At 39.6% G+C, this 27,019-nt stretch overlaps 2 protein-coding genes and 1 non-coding gene across 3 annotated transcripts in view; all 3 read right to left on the reverse strand.

The window, feature by feature from the left end:
- The window catches only part of DARS1 (aspartyl-tRNA synthetase 1), a 52,781-nt gene extending 33,416 nt beyond the window's left edge, over positions 1-19,365 (reverse strand). The window contains 4 exon segments of the mRNA XM_049773757.1: positions 5,391-5,493; positions 9,950-10,042; positions 17,330-17,387; positions 19,223-19,365. Coding sequence (XP_049629714.1) covers positions 5,391-5,493; positions 9,950-10,042; positions 17,330-17,387; positions 19,223-19,288 — 320 coding nt within the window. The 5' untranslated portion in view covers positions 19,289-19,365.
- LOC126010246 (small Cajal body-specific RNA 21) lies at positions 7,804-7,943 on the reverse strand. Its single transcript, XR_007496348.1, has one exon. It is a non-coding gene; the product is annotated as a small Cajal body-specific RNA 21 (non-coding RNA).
- A 6,170-nt stretch (positions 19,366-25,535) lies between the features above and the next one.
- On the reverse strand, positions 25,536-26,933 carry LOC126009263 (beta-enolase-like). Its single transcript, XM_049773671.1, is given in 2 exon segments — positions 25,536-26,252; positions 26,254-26,933. Coding segments are annotated over 2 exon segments (1,302 nt in total). The 3' UTR covers positions 25,536-25,630.
- Between the last annotated feature and the right edge of the window lie 86 nt (positions 26,934-27,019).

Here is a 27,019-nt window from a genome sequence, read left to right on the forward strand (position 1 = left end):
CAATTAATCATTTCACCACAATGACTAATATGAAGAAAAAATACACATCTACGGAACTAACTGAAAAAGTAGGTGTTTCCTTGACAAGAGTCAATATACAAAGGCCTTCAGGGTCGACTTAATAAAAGTCTCTAGAAGACTCAATCATAAGTGACAAACTACTCCATTAATTTTAAGTTGTACCAAATAAAAAATAACCTTTAAAAAGATATGATGACATTACCTCAATTAAAATACAAATTACAAAATTTGAATGCAAAATTACAAAATTGAAAAGTTATACCAACATGAGATGAGAAACCTATATAAAGGTCTGGGTAATTAGCCTATATCCTTTTTCTAGGCAAAATTTCATTTAAAGACCTCAAACTATTTCAAATACATGATTAAAAATCTGTTCTTAGAAATCTCTAGAGAATGAGATGTGCTAACAACCTAAGCAACCATTTAGTTGCTTCATTTTTATATGCATTCAACTGTGAGGAAATTAATCTCCAACATTGATTAAAATAATGTGCTGAAGAGTGATGTGGCACTTAAATACAATTAGTGAGTCAACTTTTTGGACTAGTATACTGATTAATCTGCTATTCTTAGGGAAGATATTTTGGAAAAACAACTGACTGCATATTAAACTCCAATTCTGTTCTTAAAGAAAATATTCAAAAAATTGAAATTGGCAATACAATCTAGTTGGCAAAATAAACATAAACAAGTACATCAGATTTAATATCTAAAGTAAATGCTAAACAGTTATCTACTTAAGATATTAAAAGTAACCTCATATTAAGCCTTTTAAATGATTAGAAAACCCCAGCTGGAGCTATCTGATTTGATATTTTTAATAGTGAAGTCCTTGCCTTTTTCCACCTGGTATATGGCCAGAGGGAATAGAGTCCAACGTGGGCTTCATGGAATTAACATATAAATACCATTATTTCTCCCACTTGGTCATGTAGGAGTTCCCATGTTTAAATGTCCAGTCTCTTTGGGTAGCACTATTTGAAAATGAAACACCTGGAGAATAAACAGTCCTTAGGCATTCCCTTAGTACTAAAGATGATTGCAAGCACTTCACATAATTATCTAAAAGAAAATGAAAATTCTATGAGGATTAGAAAAGGCTATTTTCTCAAACATAGATCATTTCTTCCTATTCTATTTTCCAAGCCAAAGATTCTGGCAAAATGACTAGTTGGTTCACTAACTAAGCCGCTAGTTTCTCAAAGTGAATGTGTTACTAAATATTCATTTTGAATTGCCACATGCTTCACTGGTCTTCAGTTTTCTGAAGTTGGCCAAAAAACATCTAAGGATTTTTGCTTTATTTAAATTATAGACTCAATTAGAATTTATATGCTGCTTTTCATGTACTGTTTCTAATCATAATAGAAGGATGATAATTATTAAGCCATGGAATGCATGGTGTTTTCCAATTTTTTTCTAATTATTATTAGAAGCTAAGGAATAAAGAGGAATGAAATCCTGAAGCATTCAGTTAAACAGTGAAAATAGAGGCAGTCTATAAACCTCTACTTTCATTATAGAGTAGACTTTACAGAATCAAATAAATAAAAATCAATTCTTATGCCACAAATACATAATATATTCTCTAACCTTGGCGCTATTATTTACAAGGGCAGGAGAAACAGAGACAGAAAACAGTGGACAAGGGTTCAGTGAGAATAATTCTAAGAATGGAATTATAGTTATAAGGACAGAAAAGACTAGGAGTAAAAAAGGAGGTTGATAAAAAAAAAAAAAAAGACTGCAGGGGCTGGAGAGATAGCACAGTGGCGTTTGCCTTGCAAGCAGCTGTCCCAGGACCAAAGGTGGTTGGTTCAAATCCCGGTGTCCCATATGGTCCCCTGTGCCTGCCAGAGCAGATAGCCAGGAGTAACCCCTGAGCATTTTTGGGTGTGGCCCAAAAACCAAAAACCAAAAACCAAAAAAAAAAAAAAAAAAAAAAAAAGACTGCAAAAGATTATGAGGCACAAGAGAAGTAGAAAAGTAGAAATTATAGTCAAAGAATAGCCACTGAAATTTTTCTTTTTCTATTTTTAATTTTAAAATAAAATTTTTAATTCAATCACTGTGAGAATCAGTTACAAAGTTGTTCATGATTCAGTTTCAGTCATACCATGCCCAACATCCTTCACCAGTGCATATTTTTGCCATCAATGAGTCTCCAGTTTCCCTTCTGCCCCCTCACCTGCCTCTGTGGCAGACATCTTTCTCTCTCTCTTGCTCCCCCTCCCTCTTTCTCTTTTTACACTGTGGTTTGCAATGTTATTACTGAAGAGGTATCATGCATATCACGTTATCTCTGTTTAGCACCCAATTCTTGTCCAGAGTGATCATTCCAACTTATTATAGCCAGAGTGACTCATTCTCTGCCCTAACTGTCCTCCTCACTTCTTGGGTCACTGGAATTTAAACTAAAATCTGGGGCTAAATCCAATAGTAGCGAGCAGTTAAAGTGAAGTAATGCAGCAGGTGGCACACTTGGTGCATTTGGAACGCTGCTGGGGACTGGATTCAAACTCATGCTTGCAAGGAAGACAAATTGACACTGAACTAACTAACCTTGGCTCTAAAAGTAAGGTGTTTTTAAGGTAAATGTACTCTTTACCTTTCACCTCAAAGCACTTAAATGAGAGGATGACTTAAAATGAAAGCAAGATATAAGCATAAATATCTGTTTATAGGCATAAATATATAAACACAAATTTAAAAAAAGTTTTCCATGAAACAACTATTTTAATTTTTGAATTGTTCATGAACTCTAAAAGCTGGAACATTCTCCAGTTTACTCAACGTAGGTAAGGTAATAAATAAATACTATAGCTGTCTATCTAAATCCAATACCCTTTCTCTTCATTATTAACAGATAATCACCATAGTTAATAAAAAATTATTTTTGTGGGGCTGGAGAGATAGCACAGCGGTAGGATGTTTGCCTTGCATGCAGCTAATTTGAACAGATGGTGGTTCGAATCCCGGCATCCCATATGATTCCCCCGAGCCTGCCAGGAGCGACTTCTGAGTGCACAGCCAGGAGTAACCCTTGAGCACCGCTGGGTGTGACCCCAAAACCAAAAACCAAAAATAAACAAATAAAATTTTTTGTGGTACCATGATCAAACCAGGCCCTCACCTGTAATTAAACGTTAAGTGCCTACCAGTGAGTCACACTCTAAGCCCAAGTGCTCTAACAGACTGTGAGTAGGTATCATCTCCAGGGTGGGTCATGTTTAGTTCCAGTCCATACTCAGAATTTACACTTGATTGAGAGTATCATTTCTACAAAGCTTTAAGACAGAAACTTTGAAGTCCTTTTCCACTTCTTTTCCTCGATTGGTTACATGCAAAGTTAACTCCCTAGCAACTGTACTTTTTCTCCAACCCTATTATTTTTATAAAGCATATTTTAAAAAATGAGGGTAAAGAAGCAAAGAGGAAGCTCAACAAGCCAAGTGCATACTTAGCAGGTGGGAAGCCTGGGTTCAATCTCTGGTACCACATGGTTCCCTGGGCTGGAAGCAATCTCCAAGCACAGTGGAAACAGCCCCTGAGTATCATTGAGTTTGATTCACCAAAAATGGGGATGACTCTTTAGGGAGCAATTACTACTAGATACATAAAAACACATGCAGTAAGTATGATAGACAAGTTACATAAATGATAAAAAACCATTTTAGCATCAATTGGTGACTCAACATAAAAATCTTTCTTACTGGGGCCAGAAAAATAGCATGGAGGCAGGGTGTTTGCCTTGCATGCAGAAGGTCGGTGGTTTGAATCCTGGCATTCCATATGGTCCCCCGAGCCTCCCAGGAGCAATTTCTGAGCATAGAGCCAGGAGCAACCCCTGAGCACTGCTGGGTATGACCCAAAAACCAAAATAAATAAATAAATAAATAAATAAATAAATAAATAAATAAAATCTTTCTTAATCTTTCTTACTACTTCATAATTAGCTATATTCTTCAAATCAAAAAAAATTTCAGTGTAGGTCCTCAGTAAATCGAGAACAATATTTAAAAATCAGTAATACTTCTCAAGAAATAAAACAGCTCTATCTATTCCTTGAGAAACATGCCCTGGTTAGCCGCATGCAAGGCATACACCCTACTGCTGTGCTATTTCTCTGGCCCCCACAATTTAATACTTTTGTTTGTTTGTTTGTTTTTGGGTCACACCTGGTTCTGCGGTCAGAAATCACTCCTGGCAGGCACCGGGGACCATATAGGATGCCAGGGTTCAAACCACCGTCTGTCCTGGATCAGCTGCATGCAAGGCAAACACTTGACAGCTTTGCTCTCTTCTCCAGCCCCACAATTTAAATTTTTTTTTTTTTTTTGGTTTTTGGGTCACACCTGGCAGCACTCAGGAGTTACTCCTGGCTCTATGCTCAGAAATTGCCCCTGGCAGGCATAGGGGACCAAATGGGATGCTGGGATTCGAACCACCATCCTTCAGCATGAAAGGCAAAAACGCCTTACCTCCATGCTATCTCTCCGGCCCCACACAATTTAATTCTTAAGCCTAAAATGACATTTAAATTTTGAATAAATTTTAAGAATTATTAAAATATACCTTGCCTGATGCTGACCTGGGTTTAATCCCCAGCAGCCTATATAGTCCCTTGAGCCTATCAGGAGTGATTCCTGAACAGAAAGCCTGGAGTAACTCTGAGCATCACTGGTGTAGCCCTAAATAACTACCACTAACAACAAGAAAGAGTTATGAAATCAAGGAAGGGGGCTGGTGGGAGGAGGAGGGGAAAAAAAAAGAGTTATGAAATCTAGGCCAAGTCATCTAAATTCTTCCCCTGTGTAAAAAAAAATGACCTCTATACTATCTTATTTAGATGAAAGCTTCTCATAAATCTAGACATTACTAACTACACAATTAGTGAAGTAAGTTCTATTTGGAAGACTATATGCAAGCAGTTTTTCTAGTAAGTTTGGTGTTCACGGGATATGGTCAGTACATCTTAGTATACAGTTAGAAAACCTGTTGCTTCATATGCAAATCTCAAAATGGGGGAAGGAGGGAGGGAGGGAGGAAAGGAAGCTCAACAAACAAAACAAAAGTTGCTCTGCTATGTTGGGGCTGCCAAGCTTTTAGTTACTCTACTTGAAAGTAAATGTGACTTGTCTGTAGAGAGTGCTGCTTCAGCAGTTCCAAATGAATCTCAAGCTTGTGTTCCATATTTTCTCTTTTGTAAGTTTTAATGTATTCAGCAACACTCATCTGACAATTTAAATAACTACATTTTTAAACAAACGAAGCATTGATGTTAATGTAGGAAAATGGCCCAATCCCTGGGAGTCTTGGTTCCCACTATTGTTTATTCTGACAACAGGATATAATTGCTCACTTACTTGGCAGCAAATTTAACCATCTGCTTACTTGCATGGTCTCCCACCGCCACGAGAGCCTGGACATTAAATTGCTGCTGACGTAGGACCAAGAAACACTGCTTCCCTGTAGGAGATAGAACACAAGTGTATTAAAGACATGTTACTTCAGGTTTCATATAAAGAAAATGTACCACATATGTGTATCAAATGGTCACAGCCAAAATACTCATACTCAACTGATAAAGTTAGTTTTTATTATCTGGTGGAAGGATTTAAATTTGTTTTTGTTTTTGGGTCACACCAGCGGCGTTCAGAAATCACCCCTGCCAGGCTCGGGGGACCATATTGGTAGCTAAGAATCAAACCGTTCATCCTGGGTTGGCAGCATGCAAGGCAAACGCCCTACTGCTGTGCTATCTCTCTGGCCCCGGGATTTACATTTTTTAATAAATTTTCATAACTGAACCACCATGAAATATTTACAAAGTTGTTCATGACTGTCAGTCATACAATGTTCCAACACCCATCCTTTTACCACAATGCACATTTCCTGCCACCAATGTCCCTAATTTTCCTCCTGGGGATGTAGAAGGAGAATATTTTTATTTCTTGGGAGGCAGCCTACATCAACAGTGTTCAGCTCCTAGCTGTGCTCTATGCTGGTCATGAGGTGGTGGTGGTAGTGTAACATTTATGATGCTGGGACCAAGTGGGCCAACTGTGAGCAAGGCAAGTGTTTTACCTACTCTCTCTGGCCCTCAATTTATCTACTTTAAAGAAACTCAATTTCTCGAGATCAGAGTGGTAGCACAGTAGTAGGGCATTTGCCTTGAACACGGATGACCCAGGATGGATGCGGGTTCGATCCCTGGCATCCCAAATGGTGCCCCAACCCAGGAGCGATTTCTTTTTCTTTTTAAACTTAATTTATTTAGTTACTGATTGATTGGTCTTTGGGCCACACCCGGCGGTGCTCAGTAGTTACTCCTGGCTCTGTGCTCAGAAATCACCCCTATCAGCCTCGGGGGACCATTTGGCTAGCTGGGAATCGAACTGAGGTCTGTTGGGGTTGGCTGCATTCAAAGCAAATGCCCCACTGCTGTGCCATCACTCCAGCCCCAAGGAGCGACTTCTTTTCTTTCTTTTTTTTTTGGGGGGGGGGGGCAACACCAGGTGACAGTCAGGGGTTACTCCTGGCTATGCACGCAGAAATTGCTCCTGGCTTGGGGAACCATATGGGACACCGGAGGATTGAACTGCAGTCCGTTCTAGGTCAGCTGCATGCAAGGCAAATGCCCTACAGCTGTACCACTTTTCCTGCCCCCAGGAGTGATTTCTGAGTGCAGAGCTAGGAGTAACCCCTGAGAGGAGCAAGGTGTGGGCCCCCCCCAAAAATAAACCAAACAAAAAAACCAAAAATAACAACAAAAAACCAACAAACCCTTAAGTTCTTGTTATGAACTTATCTTGTTATCTAAAAAAAGGTTTTATTGTATGAGATGAGAACATAGGCAAACTGAAAATTCTAAAAGATATAAATTAAGAATATTATTTTGATACTTCACTGATTCCTTAAATAAAATTCAGATAGTCTGGTGGCTTCCCAAACAATGCCTGATCTGAGGTCTCAATTGCCAAACCTACAGGTCTGGGATGCAGCACCTCTGAAAGCAGCCACTATGAAAAAAAAAGCAACTTTGAAAAAAGGGGGAAAAGAACACTTGGGAAAAATACTTGCTGAATGATATATTATCTATATAAGTTAAGACAGTAAAGAATGTGTAAAGAAAAATGAGTTCTGAACAGATAAAGGGATGATAAACGAGGACAATAATTTGAGATGGGAAAATAAAACCTCAAACATAGAAATATAAAGGGGAAAGTATGAAATATAAAAGTAATGCAAAATCGGAGAAAACAGATGACATAATTTTTCTGTCACACCAACAAAGATTCATACATCAGAATATATAATATTAGCCAATACTTGAGGAAATAGGATGGGGAGCCAGAACTGAGCTAAACATAGCAGTGCTCAAGGGTATCCCTTGTTCTATGCTCAAGAGATCATTCCTGGCTGTCTGGGGAACCATATGTGCTGCTGGAAATGGAACCACATCTGGCTGTGCACCAGACAAAAGCATAACCTTTGTACTACTTTCTGGGCCTCCACTTATGAAATGTAAGTGAAACTATTCCATCATAACTTGCTTCAAAGACCCAATTTTGTAACCCCAATTAACACCACTCACCTGTTTTTAAATAGAGAAAAGATATGGACAGGGGAGAAATAAAGAATGGGTATGAATAAAGAATTCTTGGCTTAGGCTTAGAGAAGTTGTATGCATTCTATCTTCTAACTTACTAATTTTTTTTCCTCTTCACATTTCCATCCTTTCCTACCACCTCCCCTTCCAAGTAATCCTGGCCAAGTAAATGTAAGGCAAGGGCTTCTCTGATGAAATCCCTTTCTTGACCACCTCTCCAATGTGGGGAGAAGCCCAGCCTCTCTGCTGTAGGCTCATCTGAGAGAAAGTGAAACAAGCTTAATCCACTCTTCAGGAAATCAAGCCATACTTTTTCCTATGGTTTTGAGGCTATGTTAGCAGTGCTTGGATGCTTCTTCTGGGGTTGCTTAGGGGATCATGTAGTACCAGGGATCAAACTTGGGCCTTTGGTGCACAAGGCATCTGCTCAGGCCCTAATTTTCGAAATAACGATAAACATATAGTTTATATGAAATATAAACAAAGTGCTCCATTTGGACAGAACAATAGCTCTCAGTCTAATTATTAATAAAAATGCAAATAAATAGGGGTCAGGGAGATAGCTCAATGGATGCAGCACATGCAGAAAGGAGTCTCTGGTTCAGTCCCCAGCATCACATGCAGCAGCCTGGAAAAGTCCCAAGTACTACCATGTGTGACGGCCCCCCCTTACAGCAAAAAATTATCCCAACAGTAACAAAAGAGAAAATGAGGGATTGTAATACTATTAGTACAACAAATGGCTTTGTTTTTCAGAAAAGCTAATCACTATGTTCACGTAAGTTAAAACCCATTGTACTATCTCTCTGGCCCATAGAGACAAACTCTTAATAATAGTGATCCTGAATGTATCTAATTAAGTGTATGTCATGCTGGAATTTTTTTTTTTTTTGGTTTTTGGGCCACACCCGGTAACGCTCAGGGGTTACTCCTGGCTATGTGCTCAGAAGTTGCTCCTGGCTTGGGGGACCATGTGGGGACACGGGGGATCGAACCGCGGTCCGTCCAAGGCTAGCGCAGGCAAGGCAGGCACCTTACCTTTAGCGCCACCGCCCGGCCTCGTCATGCTGGAATTTTAAAAAAGAATTTCAAGAAGGAGCCAGTCTTGTGGCTCAAGTGGAAGAGCACATGTGAGAACCTAAGTTAGATCCTCCACCAATGCACAGCCCCTGAACAACACTGGTATGGTTCCCATAAGTATTTCTTTTTTTTTCTTTTTCTTTTTTTTTTTTTTTATCCCAAACATCAGTTGAGTGTCAGTAGTCCTGGAGGCCTCTGAGTACTGTCAGGTGACAGTGGAAGTTCCTAATACTGGCATTCTCAGGCCCTTGAATTGAGCTGCATGTCTCAATGGCCAAGTGTGCCTGGCAGCTCCTCAAAGTAAAGAGAAAAACTTTTTATAGATCTTAAAAAATAATCACATAAGTAAAAAAAAAAAAAAAAAAAACAAACCCATGACATAAGAGCAATTACTTGCCATTAGTTATTATGAGAACTTGGGCCAGCAGTTTATCATTTTGAATCCCAATTTGTAGGAATATGTAGGAATATGTGAAAAATGTAACCCATAAACTAATGTAAACTAGTATAAATGTCTTTAATATTTTTAGACAGTTCTGAACACTCAGGACAATTTTCTAAGGGAATGGAGATTTGTTTAAATCACTCTTCTCAGTTGTTAAAGCTAAATTCTTAGTTCAATTTTGTACAACAGTACTTTCAATGATAATGAAAACATTCTATATTTGTACTAATGTGGGATCCTCTTAAGCTATTGAACTTAAATTAAAATCAATGAACATCAAGTAACTAGTTTTGGACTACTCAGTCGTATGTCATCAAAATTTTATGAATATAGTCAACAAATGAGAACTTCTCAAAATCATTCTTCACTTCATATATTAAACTTTTGAGCAATGCTAAAAAAGCACTTATGAGCCTTGGATTTTTTCCCTTTCTCGTGAGTATATAAGGGCTACCCCTGATGCTGCTCAATCCAGAGCTGCTCTGGGGCCAATATGGATAGACCTGGTATTGCAAGGGAGGGGAGTGGCGTCTTATGCATTCTGCTACTTGACGTATCTTCCTGTTCCTCAGGTGAGTCTTTAAGATGAAACTATTTGTAGGGATTATGCATAAGACCCTGATTAAGCATGATTTAATAGTATACAGTGATATAAAAAGACACAGGAGTTTCTGTTTTACCTTTTTGGGTTGTTTTGTCTTTAAGATTTAGTATGGTGAATGAGTAATTTGTAAGACAAAAAGATTCAGTCATCACATCAAGGACTTTACTCATTAAATCAATCTTACCTTTCGCTCTGCTTGTATGAACTCTTGCACGTACCCAAACAACTTCATCAGCTTTTCCTATTGTCAAGTCTTTAATCCGAACCAAAACTCGATCTGCAGCAAATAAATGAGATGACTTAGGTTGGATAGTAGGTGTAAAGCACTTGTTATTTTCTTAAAATAAATTTCAATATCTAACAATACCTCTTTTATATCCCTCCACTAACATTTTACCTCAAATTTTGTGAATTTTACTTTTCAAATGTGTTTTGTTTTAGGGCCACACACAGTAATCTCAGGTTTTATTTCTGCTCTGCGCCCAGAAATTGGCAGGCTCAGTGGACCCATATGGGATACCAGGGATCCAACCCAGGTGAGCCACATACAAGGCAAAGCCCTTCCCGCTGTGCTAACACTCTGGCCCCTTCAAATATATTTTTAAATTTATCAAATGATCTGCCACCTTCCTAAATCAAGAAACTATTATCTTTCACTTTACTTAAAGAGATAGCTAAGGAACTCTAACTAGCAACTGCCTGGCCCCTTATTTCAGTTTAGAGGGCAAAGAAATAGCTTCAACACACACATCTGCTGAACACTTCAATATAAGGCCAAGTATAACCTGCCTTACTTACCTTTGCTTTAACTGACACTGCCTGACTGCCACAATAAGACACTCTCACAGCTTTAAGGGTCATACTTTCAGACTAATTCAGAAGAATAGACATTACTACGACTTAATGAAAATTTTTTTGTGGAACTTAATACTTGGATTAAAACAATGATTGTGGAATTAAGTTTTATTTCCTAAAGCAGTGATGGCTAACCTTTTTGAGCCCGGGTGCCCAAACTGCTGCACAAAACCAAATAATTTCCTAAAAAATGCCAGCATGTCAATTAAACCTTAATAACAAGATTTTAGTATCTGGGGCCGGAGAGATAGCATACAGGTAGGCATTTTCCTTGCATGCAGAAGGACAGTGGTTCGAATCCCGGAATTCCATATGGTTCCCCAAGCCTGCCAGGAGTTATTTCTGAGCTGAATGCAGAGCCAGGAGTGACCCCTGAGCGCTGCCGGATGTGACCCAAAAACAACAACAACAACAACAACAAAAAGATTTTAGTATCTAAAAACTATGTGGCACGTGCCACATATCTTAATTGTGGACCTTCCTGCGTGCCAGCTGCAAGCTTTTGTGTGCCACCACTGGCACGTATGCCATAGGTTCGCCATTTCGGTCCTAAAGTCACTGAGCTGAGGTGGTGGAAGCCAGGTTTACAATCTCCATTTCCCCCTCTTTACACAAATTTGCAGGATGAAAGCATAAAAGTCACTCAATTAGGGGCCAGAGAGGTGGTGCAAGCAGTAGGGCATCTGCCTTGCACGCACTAACCTAGGAGAGACCTTGGTTCGATCCCCTCGGTGTCCCCCCCATATGCTCCCCCAAGCCTGGATCGATTTCTGAGTGCATAGCCAGGAGTAACACCTGAGTGTCACTGGGTACGGCCCCAAAACAAAAACAAACAAACAAAATAAGTCACTCAACTAAAGAAAATATAGGAGCCAGATTGCTAGCACAGTGGAATGCCTTGCACTCTGCTGACCCAGGACAGAACCGGGTTCAATCCATGCCATCCCATCTGGTCCCCCCAGAGTGGCCCCAAAACAAACAAACAAACAAACAAACAAAAATAATAAAGGAAATAGAACCAAGATAATCCAGAAAATCCTGAAATACTGCTGGGAGTCATAAGATCAATGGTATTTCATACTTTGCTTCCTGTAGTTAGAGCCAATAAATTCTTCTTTGACTACTATTGAGTTCCAACAACTACTGTTTCTAGTAAAATACTACCTTCAGACAGAGTACCTCAAACATAAAAACCATGACAAAACTAATTATGTAAAGATAGAAATAGGACATCATATATATGTATGATTTTTTTTTTTTCAGTTTTAGTTTTGGCAGTGCTCAGGGTTTACTCTTGGCTCTGTGCACAGAGATATTTCCTGGCAGGCTTGGGGAACCATACGGGTTCCAGAAATTGAACCCCAGTTTGGCTGCTTGCAAGGCAAATGCCCTACGTGCTGTACTATTGCTCTGGCCCCAAAACATCATTTTTAATGTATATAGTAACTAGAATTAAAGAAAATTACATGTATTAATTAAAAACATAAAAACTAGATATACCATTGTAGCAACAGCTGTAATGCAATTGAAACAGAAAAAGTTGCCCTTGTCTCATGTGACATTCCAAGTATTAGATAGTGGGTCAGAGAAATAGTACAAGGGTTAAGGTGCTGGCCCTGTTTTCTCCAACTTTAGTTTGAATTTCTAGCATCATAAATGGTCCCCAGAGCACACTTAAGAATCACTTCTGAGCAAAGAGCCAGGAAAATCCAAGTATATCGGAATGTGGCCCCAAAAATCAAGAAATCAGATAGGTGTTTTTTTTACCTTCAACTTACTTACAAATACTGAGGTACATGTCGTATTCAACAGTTTGAATGACTAAAACGTAATTATCAAGAGTTGAGTTGGAAAATCCACTGTGTGATAACGGTATGAAGAAATTTGGAGAAACAGTAGCAGATAGAAAAGGAAGCAACTATGCTATGCAAAGTATGATTTCAGCAGAAATAAAATCAAAACAGTACTGTCACTGTAATCAGATTATACACATAGGTTATTCTTCTGGTGGGGAGATCTTATAAAATGAATCTGTATTTGTCAAAAAGTGGAAATAGGGCATGCACCAGACTTACATAAGAGACTGAAACTCCAGAGAGGTTATTTGGATTAGTTAAAGAAGTCTAGTTAAAGTCTAGAATATACTCAACTAAAAACATGTCTTCAATGACTCCTCTACCTAGTCCTGGCAGGAGACAACACCTACTGCTTGCAGCATATTTTACACTTACTTATCTCCCCCAAAGTCTTTTATAATTTAGAAAGATTTATTTTTAGCTAAGATGTTTGGTCTTTCACTTGAACTTTTCCAACAATGCGGGGAAAGGAAAGTTACTTTTGTTTTGTTTTGTTTTGGTTTTTGGTTTTTGAGCCACACCCAGTGATGCTCAGGGGTTACTCCTGGCTATGCACTCAGAAATTGTTCCTGGCTTGGGGGATCAAACTGCTCTGGACCCAGGAAAGTTATTTCGTGATCACGAAGTAAACTGGATTAAAAATTCAGGGGACTGAAGTGATAGCACGGCAGTAGGGTGTTTGCCTTGCACGCAGCCAATCCAGACAGACCTGGGTTTGATTTCAATTCCTGGCAACCCACATGGTCCCCTGAGCCTGCCAGGTGCAATTTCTGAGCACAGAGTAACCCCCAAGTTACTCTGCCGCCGAGTGTGACACAAAAACCAAAAACCAAAAATAAATAAATAAATAAGCAAGCAAGCAAGCAATAAAATTCACTTGGAGATATATTTCAAAAGCATAACATTCGCAAACCTTAAGATGGAAGTAGCTGATGCTTCCAATGGGCCACAACTTAAAGGTCTGCATTTGTAGCAAAGATTGAACAAAATAATTTGATGTGCCTACCAAAAGAAAAAAATTGTTCAATAGCTGAGGTAAATTAAAATTACATATATATGTGTATATATATATGTATACATATACATATATAAAAACAAAAGAAAGGGAAATGATTATAGATTATACAGCACAGAGCCAAGAGTAACTCCTGAACATCATTGTGTGTGGCCCCAAAACCAACACCCCCCCCCCAAAAAAAACAACAGATCTAAAACACACACACTACAAGTCAATTTCAAGGAACTATAATCAAGCTTGGCAAAGTATAGAAAAAGGCTGTAGATCACGAAGACAAAAATGATAACCTTTTTTATTATAAACCTTCAATCTTAATCAATTAGAAATTTTTTAATAATATAATTTACTACTTAAAACATTCATTTAATACATTTTCTTTATTTTCTAGAGTAAGGGACTAATCTGAGAATGCTTTGTCAGATTTATGGCACCTAATAAAAGAGATAATAAGAGACAATACATTCACAACTCTGCCTCAGAAAATCAAGTACCTTGGAATAAATTCTAAAGAGGTGAAAGACCTATACAAAGAAAACTACAAAACACTGCTTCAATAAATAAAAAAGGATACCAGAAAATGGAAACATACCCTGCTCATAGATTGGGAAAATTAATATCATTAAAATGGCGGTATTTCCCTAAGCACTGCACAGATTTAATGCAGTCCCTATAAGGCAGTGCTTCTCAATTATTTTCCGTCATGCCACCCCCGGAAGAAGAAAACATTTTTTGCGCTCCCCCTCCATGACTATAAATAGTATCTTTATTAAAAATAACTTTAACTTGCAAAACAAAAATATATAAAATAATTTGAGCTAATTTTTTAACCAGAGGTAATGTCTGGATTAATGGCTACAATGAGCCACGTTTTGCAATGCATAGCTTTTCGAAGTGTGGTTTGAAGCAGGATACAGCAACTCTCAGCTCCAGAGACATACAGAGACATAAACACAGGGCTTAGCTTGTTATGAGTGTTTGCCGAGGTCAAACATGCCCCCCTTTACGGAACCTCTATTTGAGAACCACTGTTATAAGGATATCCAAGTCATTTTTCAAAGAAATAGATCAGACACTCCTAAAATTCATATGGAACAAAAACCTACACAAATAGCTAAAGCAATCCTTGGAAAAAAGAGAAAAGGATGCTTCACTTTCCCCACTTCAAACTGTACTACAATGTGGTAGTCACTAAAACAGCATGGTACTGGGATAAATACAGATGCTCAGATCAGTGGAACAGACTTGAATATACTAAGACAAGACCCTCGGGTACATGATCAACTAATCTTTTGATGAAGAAATACAAAGTGAAGCGAGAAAAGTCTCTTCGACAAGTGGTGTTGGAAAAACTGGTCAGCTACATGCAAAAAAAGCAAATCCAGACTTCCCTTTATATCCAGACCTCCCTTTAACACCGTGCACAAAAGTCAAATAAAAATGAATTAAAGGGCCCGGAGAGATAGCACAGCGGCGTTTGCCTTGCAAGCAGCCGATCCAGGACCAAAGGTTGTTGGTTCGAATCCCGGTGTCCCATATGGTCCCCCGTGCCTGCCAGGAGCTATTTCTGAGCAGACAGCCAGGAGTAACCCCTGAGTACTGCCGGGTGTGGCCCAAAAACAAAAACAAACAAAAAAAATGAATTAAAGACCTTGATATCAGGCCTGAAACCATAAAGTACATAGAGGAAAACCTAGACAGGATTTTCCATGACAATGAAGCTAAAGTCATCTTGAAGGATGAAACAACACTGATCAAGCATGTGAAAGCAAAGATAAAGAAATTGAACATATTCAACTAAGAAATTTCTGCACCTCAAAGGAAATGGTGACCAGGATATAAAGGACTGCCTATGGAATGTGAGAAACTATTCACCCTACCCATCTAATAAGGAGCTAATATATAAGTTAACTGGTTGAGTTTAACAAGAAAAAAACATCTAACCCCATCCAAAAATGATAAGTGATAAACAAACATTTCTTAAAAAAAAAAAAAAAAAAAAAAAAAAGATGGAACTGGGGCAATAGCACAGCTGGTAGGTAGGGTGTTTGCCTTGCATGTGGCAGACCCAGGACCGGCCTGGGATTGATCCTCAGCATCCCATATGGTCCCCCAAGCCTGCAGGAGTGATTTCTGAGTGCAGAGCCTTAAGTAACCCTGGCAAGCCTGAGTAACCATTTTGGGTGTAGTCCAAAAACCAAAATAAATAAATAAATAGAAATAGATGGTCAAATGGCATATGAAAAAATGTTTCATATCATTAATCATCAGGGAGATGCAAATCAAAACACTGAGATATCATCTCACACCAAGAGACTTGAACACATTAAAAAGAACAAGAACAACTGCTGGAGTAGTTCTAAGGAGAAAGGTACTCTCATACACTGCTGATGGGAATGTTGATTGGTCTCAGCCTTTTAGAAAAACAGTATGGACATTCCTCAAAATACTAGAAATTGAGCTACCATATAACCCAGCAAAAACCACTCTAAGAATATAACCTAGGAGCCCAAAAACACAATGCAGAAGACACTACAAATCCCTATGTTCTTTGTAGCACTATTCACAATAGCCAGAATCTGGAAATAACTCAAGTTCCTAAGAATAGATAGTGGGTAGAGAAACAGTGGTACATCTACACAACAGAATATTATATAGCTATTAGAAAAAAATAAAGTCATGAAATTTGTTTATATATGGATAGATAGGGAGAGTATTACGCTGAGCCAAATGAATCAGAGGGAGAGGAACCAACAGAATAATCTCATTTATTTGTGGGATATAAGAAAAATAAAAGACAGTATGGTAATTAATATCAGAGACAATAGAGATGAAGACCAGGAGGACCAGTCCATGGTAGGTAGCTTCAGTCCATGGTAGGTAACAGGGGAGTGCATGCAGTTAGGGCAGAAAAGGGGTCACCATGACAATGATAGTTGGAAATGATCCCTCTGAAGAAGAACTAGGTGCTGAAAGGAGTGTTATGTGTGTTTCAGTAATGAGGGGAGAGGGGAGAGGGGAGAGGGGAGAGGGGAGAGGGGAGAGGGGAGAGGGGGGAGAGAGAGAGAGAGAGAGAGAGAGAGAGAGAGAGAGAGAGAGAGAGAGAGAGAGAAAGAGAGAGAGGGGAGAGGGGGGGAGAGAGAGAGAGAGAGAGAGAGGGGAGAGGGGAGAGAGAGAGAGAGAGAGAGAGAGAGAGAGAGAGAGAGAGAGAGAGAGAGAGAGAGAGAGAGAGAGAGAGAGAGAGAGAGAGAGAAAGGCAAAGGCAAAATATCTACTCCCAGAGGCAGGCAGGGAGGATGGGAGGAGAGAAACTGGGATCATTGGCGGAGGGAATGCGCCCAGGTAAAGGGTGGTGTACATTTTATGACTGAAACTCAATCAAGAACAACTTTGTAATTGTGTATCTTATGGTGGTTCAATTAAAGTATTACAAAAAAACAAAACCAAGCAAAACCAAACAGAAAAAAAAACCGAAGAGGGCTGGAGAGATTGCACAACGGTAGGGCATTTGCCTTGCACATAGCCGACCCAGGAAGGAAGGTGGTTTGAATCTTGACACCCAGTACGGTCCCCTGAGCCAGTGAGGAGCAATTATTGAGCGTAGAGCCAGGAGTGACCCCAGAGCACTGCCGGGTGTGACTCAAAAACAAAAACAAAAATCCCCACAAACCCCAAAGAGTTATGGTATCTGCTTCATATAAACTTCATACTAATATATAAACATTTTTGAGTTATACCTCCTTAGTTATGACTTTATTTGGGCTAACTGTATTTATAACTTCATAAAGTTTTCCTGAGATTAAAAAGAAAAATAGTTTATTATCATATAGCTACTAACCTGGTTTTTCCTGAGATTGAATCATTGAAGGTACTCCATATCTTTCTTTAGCATAATCCTACAAAAGATGGTTTTGCATTATGACTTTTTAGATATACACTAACAGCACAGCAAACAATAATTATAAATAACAGAATTTTAAAATGAATTTAACATTTTCTATCAGTTAATTAAAAGAATCAGCTATTTAAAAAAAGTGTATGCATCTGTCATATCATTTATACATTTATTCTTCATAGAAAAAGGATAAGCACTTAATTTCTGGTTCATTTGTCTTGAACCAGACTATAGTATAAAAGACTCTTGGATAAACTTAAACACATGGAATAGATCTTAACTAATTTCTCCAAATATAGTAGGAGGCAGGAATGTAGTTCAATGGCAGAGTATATGCTTTGCAAGAATGAGGCCCCTGGTACTATAAGGTATGAATTTTCTTATTACAAATTTAAAGTCCCTACTAGGGAACAGCTGATCTTGAGCCTACACTATTATTAACAAAACATCAAGTAGTTAAGTTGCCTTTATTTATTTATTTTTGGTTTTTGGTCACACCCGGCAGTGCTTAGGGGTTACTCCTGGCTCTACACTCAGAAATCGCTCCTGGCAGGCTCGGGGGACCATATGGGATGCCGGGATTCGAACCACCAACCTTCTGTATGCAAGGCAAACCTCCATGCTATCTCTCTGGCCCCCAGTTGCCTTTATTTTAATTTCATTTTACCTCTAAGTATCTGGGCCACAATGCCTATCTTATAGTTAGACCTGTGTTAACTGTAAGGATACATTGGTTACTTATATAACCAATCAAATCAACAGACCATTATAATTTTCTTTGATTTTTTTTACAAGGTAGCTTAAGGGATGTATGAAACACTACCTGTTACTTTATAGCTATCTGTTGGAAATTTCACCTTGAGAGTTGGAGATTTCATATCTCTATACTAAAGCAAACCAGACAGCATATTAAAATGATTACAGAACAACTTTTTGCATATTAAAAAAAAACACTTGCAAGGCAAAGAGAAGCAATCACACAATGTAGCATAAAACCTGCTTAAGTAGGCTAGAGAAAACAGAATAAAAAATATATAGAAGTATACTGTTTACATTTCAGCAAGCCTTCACCCAATTGTAATAGTTGACATGACCTATTCTTGATATGTTATCACAAATTAAGGCCTCCCCATCTGAAAAGGAAAGAGCTGGGCAGGGGCAACATGGGAAACTGGTTTCAAACTTGCACTTGCAAAAAAAGAGCCCAAGAATCACATGTCATAAAAGACGCACACGGTTTGGGGTCATTTCCTCTCAAAAAATGCATTTTCCATCAACCTCCCAACTTTCCTACCAGAGTCACTTATCCAAAGGTTTCTTTAAAGAGTTTCTTTAAAGGTTTCTTTAAAGAGTTTCTTTAAAGGTTTCTTTAAAGAGTCATAAGGGAGGGAAATGATGCAACCCAGTGACACAGTTTGACGAAGTTACAGCTATTCCTAGACAAGAATGTTGAGATCCAGAACTCTAACAGCAGGGGACCTTCCCATTCTCCCAGGGTGGGGCTGGGGTTGTGCATTAGGAGCAGGGCGTGCTCAGTTCGGGGGAGCCCCAGTGTGAGTCTCCATGACTTCTGGGGGGCACCAAGGCCTTCAAGACCTCCTAGCACCCCTCAGGACATGGATTTTTCCTCCAGATCTTGGGGCTCCCCCATGAGAAAAGAGCCCTGCAGTGGGCTCTGGGTCTTGGGGCCAAAGGCCTAGAGCAAAGTCTGGGCCTAGCTGCTGGCTGGGGACCACCCCAAGTCACCCCTTTATTCCTCCCTCATCTCTGCAGGGCTCAGGACAGTCGAGGGTCCACCCGAGGGAGCTGGGAAGGGGATAAATGAATGAAACTCACTTCTGCCGCCTCCATGATCTCCCGCGGCTTCTCCTGGCTCTTGCGGCTGGCGTTGGCGCTGGGCATCTGGACAGCTGGAACGGAGCAGCGGTCACTGCCCTTCCCTCGCAGGCTTCCGTAGGGCACAGGTCACGGGGGCGTGGGCACAAGCTCCGCCCACTCACCCGGCCATCCTCCACTGCGCATGCGCATGCCCTCCTCGTGGACACCGTCGGCTCCGGAAACATCGCGAGAGTCTGGATTGAGTTCGCGAGACCGGGGTGAAGTGAGGCGGGAGGCTGCGCACCTAGCCCAGCCTTGGCTCTGTCCCTCAGGGGATTTATTAAGATTGGAAGCGAGGGATTTGTGAACTTCTCGCGGGATTAGCAGGGGCGGGGCCCAGGAGCTGAGTTGAGCTATCTCTAGAAGAGGGAGAAGAAGAGGAAAAAGAAAAGGAGGAAGAGGAAGAGGAAAAAGAAGAGGAGAAAGAAGAAGGAAAAGAAGAGAAAAGAAGACAAGAAAAGAGGAAGAAGGGGAAGAAGAGAAGAAGAAAATAAAGAGGGAGAAAGAAAAAGTAGAAGAGGAGAAAGAAGGAAAAGAAGACAAGAAAAGGAAGAAGAAAAAGAGGAGAAAGAAAAAAGAAGAGGAGGAAGAAAAAGAAGAGGAAGAAGTAGAAGAGGAAGAGGAAGAAGAGAAAGAAGAAAAAGAAGATAAAAAGGAAAATGGACTGAAGATTTATTTTGATTTCTTATAATAGTGTCTTTGTTTAAGCACATGTCTGTAGTTGGGTTTCAGTTAAAACGTGTGTATAAATTTAATTTAATGAAAAGGCAGTGGTTTACAAAGCTATTGGATGAGTTTTAGATTTCTTTGTTTTTTAGAGTTTTACAAGATTTTTACAAAGACTTTACAAGACTTTTTTTTAGACTTTTACAAGACTTACAAAGGCAACCACTTCCCTCCACCAGTGTTCCCATGCTCCCCCCCATTTCTCCCATGACCCCTACTCCACATTGGCTGGCACATCTTAAAAGTTCAGTAGATGTAGTCTGGCTTATGTAGTATAGCACTCTCCCGCATCACGAGTGTATTCCTATTTCCCCATTATTCCCCTTTCTCATTCCCCTCCCTCCATTTCTTTCCTTTTCTGTCCATCTTCCTAGACTCTGGGTCAAGGGTGATCTAGGCATCCTTTAATACCTTACATTTCTTCATCCAGTTTTTCTATGTAACACAGATAAGTCATATTATTTGTCTTTCTTCTGGCTTACTTCACTCAGCATGAAAAATATCTTTCAGTTTCAACCATATTACAGTAAGTTGCATGATTTCATTATTCCTGTAGCTGCATAGTATTCCATTGTTTATATGTATCACATTCATAATCCATTTGTTGTGGGATACCCAGGTTGATTCCATATCTTAGCTATTGTACTTTACTGCAATAATAATGGTGTGCATATGTCTTTTTGAACAAATTAGTTGGGTTTTTTTTTTTTTTTTTTTGGTCTTGGGGGTAGAATCCCAAAAGTAGAATTGCTGAGTCATATGACTCTAAATTTAAAATTTTATTGAGGACTCTCATTGTTTTACACAGGGGTTGAACCAAAAAACATTCCTGGCCAATGAGAGTACCTTTTTACTACATCCCCACCAATTCAGATTATTTCAACTATTTTTGATATGTGCCATTCTCATTGACCAGAGAGACTATCTCATTGTTGTCTTGATTTGGATTTCCCTAATAAATGATGTTGAGCAATTTTTCATGTGCCTAGTGACTATCTACCTGTCTTCCTCTGAGAAGTGTTTGTTTATTCATTTCCTCCCCCATTGTTAATTGGTTTGTTGTCATTGTTATTCATTATTGTGAGTACTTATTTTACTTTTTTTTTTTTGCCATTCCCAGGAGTAATTAGGACTTACTCCTGGCTCTGAACTCAGGATCATTCCTGGTGGGTTCAGGGTTCATATTGACTGCTATGGATCAGACATGGATTTGCCACATGCAAACAAAGAGCCATATCCACTGTACTATGGGTCTAGACTCAGTAAGTCTTCGTGTGCACACATACGTGTGTGTGTGTGTGTGTGTGTGTATGTGTTGTTTTGTTTTCAAGTCACATATAACAGGGCTTAGGGATTACTCCTGAAAGTACTCAGGGAACCATATGAGATGCTGGAAATTGGGCACCTTACTTGCTATACAAAGGCTCTGCCCTGCCAAGAACTAAGTCATATTTGATGACTACTGTTTTCGTAATAGAAGAAGCTGAGAAATGAATGATAGGGGTGGGACTTAGAAAGGTGAAATAATTTTCAGATGATAGGAAACATTAGGCAAGTCCTAGAGCTATTTGTTAATTAATAGTTTTTCTAGGAAATGGTCATGAATAGAATTTGGATGTGAGACTCCTCTGATACCACTGGTTGGCCTTTTGCAGCCCCAGTGAGAGACAGAGATGCTTCATTTGATGTGGGAATATTGATGCTGCTAATACTAAGCAGCAGGAAGCCTAGAAGACATGTGTACTGAGTAACCATAACAAATGCCATACCTCTCACCAGCAGATTGAGAGGGGCAAATAAAATTATTTGAAATTAATACTAACAGCCAGCACATTTATTTGTATTTTAAATCAGAAACAGAGAAAAAGGTAAAGCTGCCATGAATTGAATGTGGTGATTCAGATAGGTAGGTCACCCTGGGGCCCGGAGAGATATCACAGTGGCATTTGCCTTGCAAGCAGCTGATCCAGGACCAAAGGTGGTTGGTTCGAATCCCGGTGTCTCATATGGTCCCCTGTGCCTGCCAGGAGCTATGTCTGAGCAGATAGCCAGGAGTAACCCCTGAGCACCACTGGGTGTGGCCCAAAACCTAAACCCCCCCCCAAAAAAAAGGTAGGTCACCCTGAAATTTGAGGAATGAAGTTTGAAGAAAATAGGTAAACTTTTATTCACTTTCAGTTGATCAATATTTATAAGTATCTGTATGTGCCAAACATTATACGTTTGACAATAAGAAATATAAAGTAATTCCTGTTCTTAACACAGCCAACTAGTAAGACAATATGTAAGCAAATGACAAAGAAATGTGAAAATTATTCTGCTACTGGTAAACAAGTGAATTCTCAGAAATACTAAAGATTCCCTTTGATTCATGGAACAAAGAGTACAATGAGCTAAGAATATGTGAATATCTTTGACTATGCAACATGCCCCTTGGAATTTAGATGATTGTTAACTTTGCTAGAATCATATTAACCCTGTACAGAATAGAGAGATGTGTTTAGGAAAAGCAACCATGAATGCATATTACCAAGGAACAAGCAGATTTTTGAACTTTGAGCAGAGTTGAACTTTCAGCTTCTTTTTATTTGTTTATGATTTTTGTGGTAACAAACTCACCCCAAATCTGAGTTACTTAAAACAGAACCAACTTATTACTCCTATTTTATCTGTTGTGAGTTAACAAGGTAAACTTGTGTGGTTCCTTGTGGACCTTTTGTAGATACCATGATCACAGGCAACAAAAAGACAACCTAGTACTTCAAGTGGCTGCCTAAGGTGTAACTTCAATTTTTGTTTCCTATATCATAAGTCAAACAATTAATATGATCATTCCTGAGTTAAACAGGGTGTGAGAGTTTACTCATTCATGATGGAGTTGCAGTGAATCTTTGTGATCATAAAATACTCTATGACAATGTAGAAAGGAAATTTGTAAAGATCTCTGTCTTGGAATTTAAAAAAATCTTTTATTTGGATTCCAGAGATGACTAAAATACCTTCATTCAGTCAAGAGGTCATGAGTTCTACCCATTGTGTTGCCCATGTGAACCAAGTACAGTACTGGTAGCTCTGCTGTCTGGAATTCCTGGTGTCACAACTGAGTATGTGCTCTTGAGCACATCTCCAGGAAAATGTGAGCACTGTGGAGAATACTAAAGCAATCCCAACAAGCACTACAATGAAAATGTGTCTGAACGTCCAGAGTGACACCAGGTGATCACATATTCAGCCATTACACCTAAGCTGTGTTAAACTCCTTCTCAGCACCTGAGCTTATTCGGCAAGATTCACACACCCTAGTAAACAAATACCATAACCAATTGTGTAAGCACCACAACCAAGCATGTGTCACCTACAGTCATCAATACATAAATAATAGTAACAAAGGGAAGGGAAACATTGGAAAATGGCCTAATTTTTTAATATAAGAATCATTTTAATTACCATACTATCTTTTTTAATATTCTACAAATGAGTGCAATGTCTATTCCTCTCCCTGACTCATTTCAAAATTCAGCATAAGATTCTCCATATCCATCCATGTACAAACAAATTGCATGACTTCATTTTTACTAATAGCTGCATAATATCCATTGTGTAGCTCTACCACTGTTTCTTTATCCACTCATCTATTCTCAGGCACTTGGGTTGTTTCCAGATTCTGGTTTTTGTGAATAGTGCTGTAATAAACATAGGAATACAGAGGGCTTTTCCACATATGTTCTTGGGCTCCTATGGTATATTCCTAGGAGTGAAATGCAGGGTCATATGAAAACTCAATTCCTAGTTTTTGAGGAACATACGTATTGTTTTTCTAAAAGGCTGGACCAGTTGATTTCCCACCTGCAGTGATAAGGTTCCTTTATCCCTGCAATCTTCACTAGCACTGGTTGTTCATATCTTTGTGATATTTGCCAGTCTCTGTGATGTGAGGTGATATCATTGCTGTTTTGATTTGTATCTCCCTAATGATTAATGATGTGGAGCATTTTTTCATGTGTGTTTTGGCCAATTTGTATTTCTTTTTTGAGGAAATGTCTATTCATCTCTTCTTCCCAGTTTTGAATGAGGTTAGATGATTTTTTTTCTTATTAAGGTCTATCAGTGCCTTTTTATATAATCTTAGATATTAACTCCTTATTAGATGATTATTGGGTGAATAACTTCTCCCATTCCATGGGTAGTTGTTGTACCCTAGTCACCATTTCCTTTGAGGTGCAGAAGCTTCTTAGTTTAATGTAGTTCTTTTGCTTATCTTTGCTACCATTTGTTTTATCAATGGTGTTTCAGAAACATTGGTCAGGAAGACCAATCCATAGTAGGAAGCTTGCCACTAAGAGTGGGGGAATGTAGTTAGGGCAGAAAAGGGACTATGATAATGATAGAAATGATCTCTCTGGACAAGAACTGGGTGCTGAAAGGAGATAAAGGGTTATACATTTAACAATATTCAGTAATAATATTGCAAACCAGTGTCTAAATGGGAAAAAGAAAGAAGAAGAAAGAGGAGAAGATGAGTAAGAGAAAGAAGAGAAGGAGGAGGAGGGAAATTGGGCACATTGGTGGCAGGAATTTACATTGGTGAAGGATGCTGTATACTATATGACTGAAGCTCAATCATGAATAACTTTGTAACTGAAAAACCTCCAACGGTATTGTGAACAACCCTGAAAACCACAGTATTTAAATAAATTAACTTTTTAAAATAAAAAATGAATTTGTTTTTTTAAATTTTATCCATTGGATTTAGTCCCCGTATGTGAATCAAAGATGAGAAATGGATACACAAATCTCATAATCCCTTTGCTAGGGCAGGGATTTTATTTTCCATTGCTCAATAGACCTCCATATGTGCTTCTTTTTGTGGGTTTCTTGCCTCAATAGCTTATCACAATTTAGAATAGAGCCTGAGGTATATTTTTGTTTCTAATTTTTTTCTGATAGTTATAGAAAAGAAAAATTTCTTGATCAAAGGCCACATGCCAATGGTCTCTATAGTAAGGTTATCAGAGTGTATCTAACTAAATAACTTGAATGTACTGTAGTAGGTCACCATTCACCTTCTGATCTCTCCAGCTTACATAGAAGTCACATTGGTAAAGAGAAACATGGGAACGGGTGCTCTTAGCCATCAGATCTTGAAGGATTGCATTCATCTTTGCTATAATTCCTCAGGATATGTTTTATGATTTACTATTTATTTGAGATCTGAGGAAGCAAATGCAGAAGTTTTTGCTAATTTTCCTTAGCATGATAGGCTTATCTCAGAGGTCAAGAAACTACAGGGAATAGTTCCAACAGAAGTCACATCAGGGAGAGTGTTTGTTTGTTTGTTTTTCAGAAAAGGACTGGTTTGTAGTCAGAGTATCCTCTAATCCGCCTGAAAGATAGGGCTGAGAGCCCTCTTCCTATTTCCTTCCCTGCCTTTACTTTTCTTACTTTTTTAAACATAAAATTACAACACTACTGTCAATACTAGAATTATCGAATTAACCCAAAATTTATAGTTCCTTTTAGAATGCTGACTTTCTGAATACATTCCTTTTTTTTTTTTTTTTTTTTTGGTACCAGTGTTTATTTCACAAAGAAGGGCTTGACGGCCTGAGGCTGTCCAGGTGTCCTGGGCCCTCCAGCTTCTCACTTGGCCTTTGGGTTACAGAACTTACGTCCAGCAAAGACAGCCTTATCCCCAAGAGCCTCCTCAATCCTCATGAGTTGGTTGTACTTGGCTAACCGCTCTGAGCGGCAGGGCGCACCAGTCTTGATCTGTCCTGTGCAGAGCCCCACTACAAGGTCAGCAATAAATGTATCCTCAGTCTCCCTGGAGCGGTGGCTCACCATTACTCCCCAACCATTAGACTGAGCCAGTTTGCAGGCCTGAATGGATTGAGTCACTGAACCAATCTGGTTCACCTTCAACAGCAGACAGTTGCAGGCCTTCTTCTCAACGGCCTGGGCAATCCTTTTGGGATTGGTGACTGTGAGGTCATCCCCCACAATCTGGATGTCAACCCCAGAGAGAAAAGAAGTCCAGGTGGCTCAGTCATCCTGGTCAAAAGGGTCCTCAATGGAGACAACAGGATAGTTCTTGATAAAGCTCTTGTACAGGTCCCCCAGTTTCTCCCCAGTGATGTGCTGAGCAGGGTCATCAGGTGACTTAAAGTCAAGATCATACTTCCCATTGCAAAAGAACTCAGATGCTGCTACATCCATATCAGTCACCACCTTGTCAGGGTAACCAGCTGCCTGGATGGCCGTCTAGCAGCTCCAAGGCCTCATTGTTCTCCAGGATGTTGGGCGCAAAGCCGCCTTCATCACCCACATTGGTGGCATCCTTCCCATACTTTGCCTTGATGACCCCCTTGAGATGATGGTAGACCTCGGCACCAATGTGCATGGCTTCCTTGAAGGAACTGGCTCCCACAGGCAGAATCATGAACTCCTGCATGGCCAGCTTGTTTCCGGCATGGGAACCCCCATTGATCACATTGAAGGCAGGAACTGGGAGGACCAGATCTGGGTTCCCTGCCAGATCTGCAATGTGTCTGTAGAGTGGGACTCCCTTCTCAGCTACTCCAGCCTTGCACACTGCCAGGGAAACGCCTAGGATCACATTGGCCCCAAATTTGAACTTGTTCTCAGTTCCGTCCAGCTCAATCATAAATTTGTCAACTTTTTCTTGATCCACAACGCTTAGATTCTTATCCAGTAAGGCAGGACCAAGATTCTTGTTGATGTGTTCCACAGCCTTCAGGACCCCTTTCCCCAGGTAGCGAGATTTGTCTCCATCTCTTAGTTCCAGAGCTTCATAGATCCCTGTGGAAGCTCCACTGGGGACAGCTGCCCGGAATCTACCCTTCGCTGTATACAGGTCGACCTCTACCGTGGGGTTGCCCCTGGAGTCCAGGATTTCCCGAGCAAAACTTTTCTGCATGGCCATGGCTGTGATGTCTTCATGGGGAGTTAAGGTGAGCTCTGGGTCTAGGTGGCAGCTGGGACAATGTCTTTGAATACATTCCTTTTAAT

This window comes from Suncus etruscus, chromosome 5, assembly GCF_024139225.1.
Source record: "Suncus etruscus isolate mSunEtr1 chromosome 5, mSunEtr1.pri.cur, whole genome shotgun sequence".
NCBI classification, from domain to species: domain Eukaryota; kingdom Metazoa; phylum Chordata; class Mammalia; order Eulipotyphla; family Soricidae; genus Suncus; species Suncus etruscus.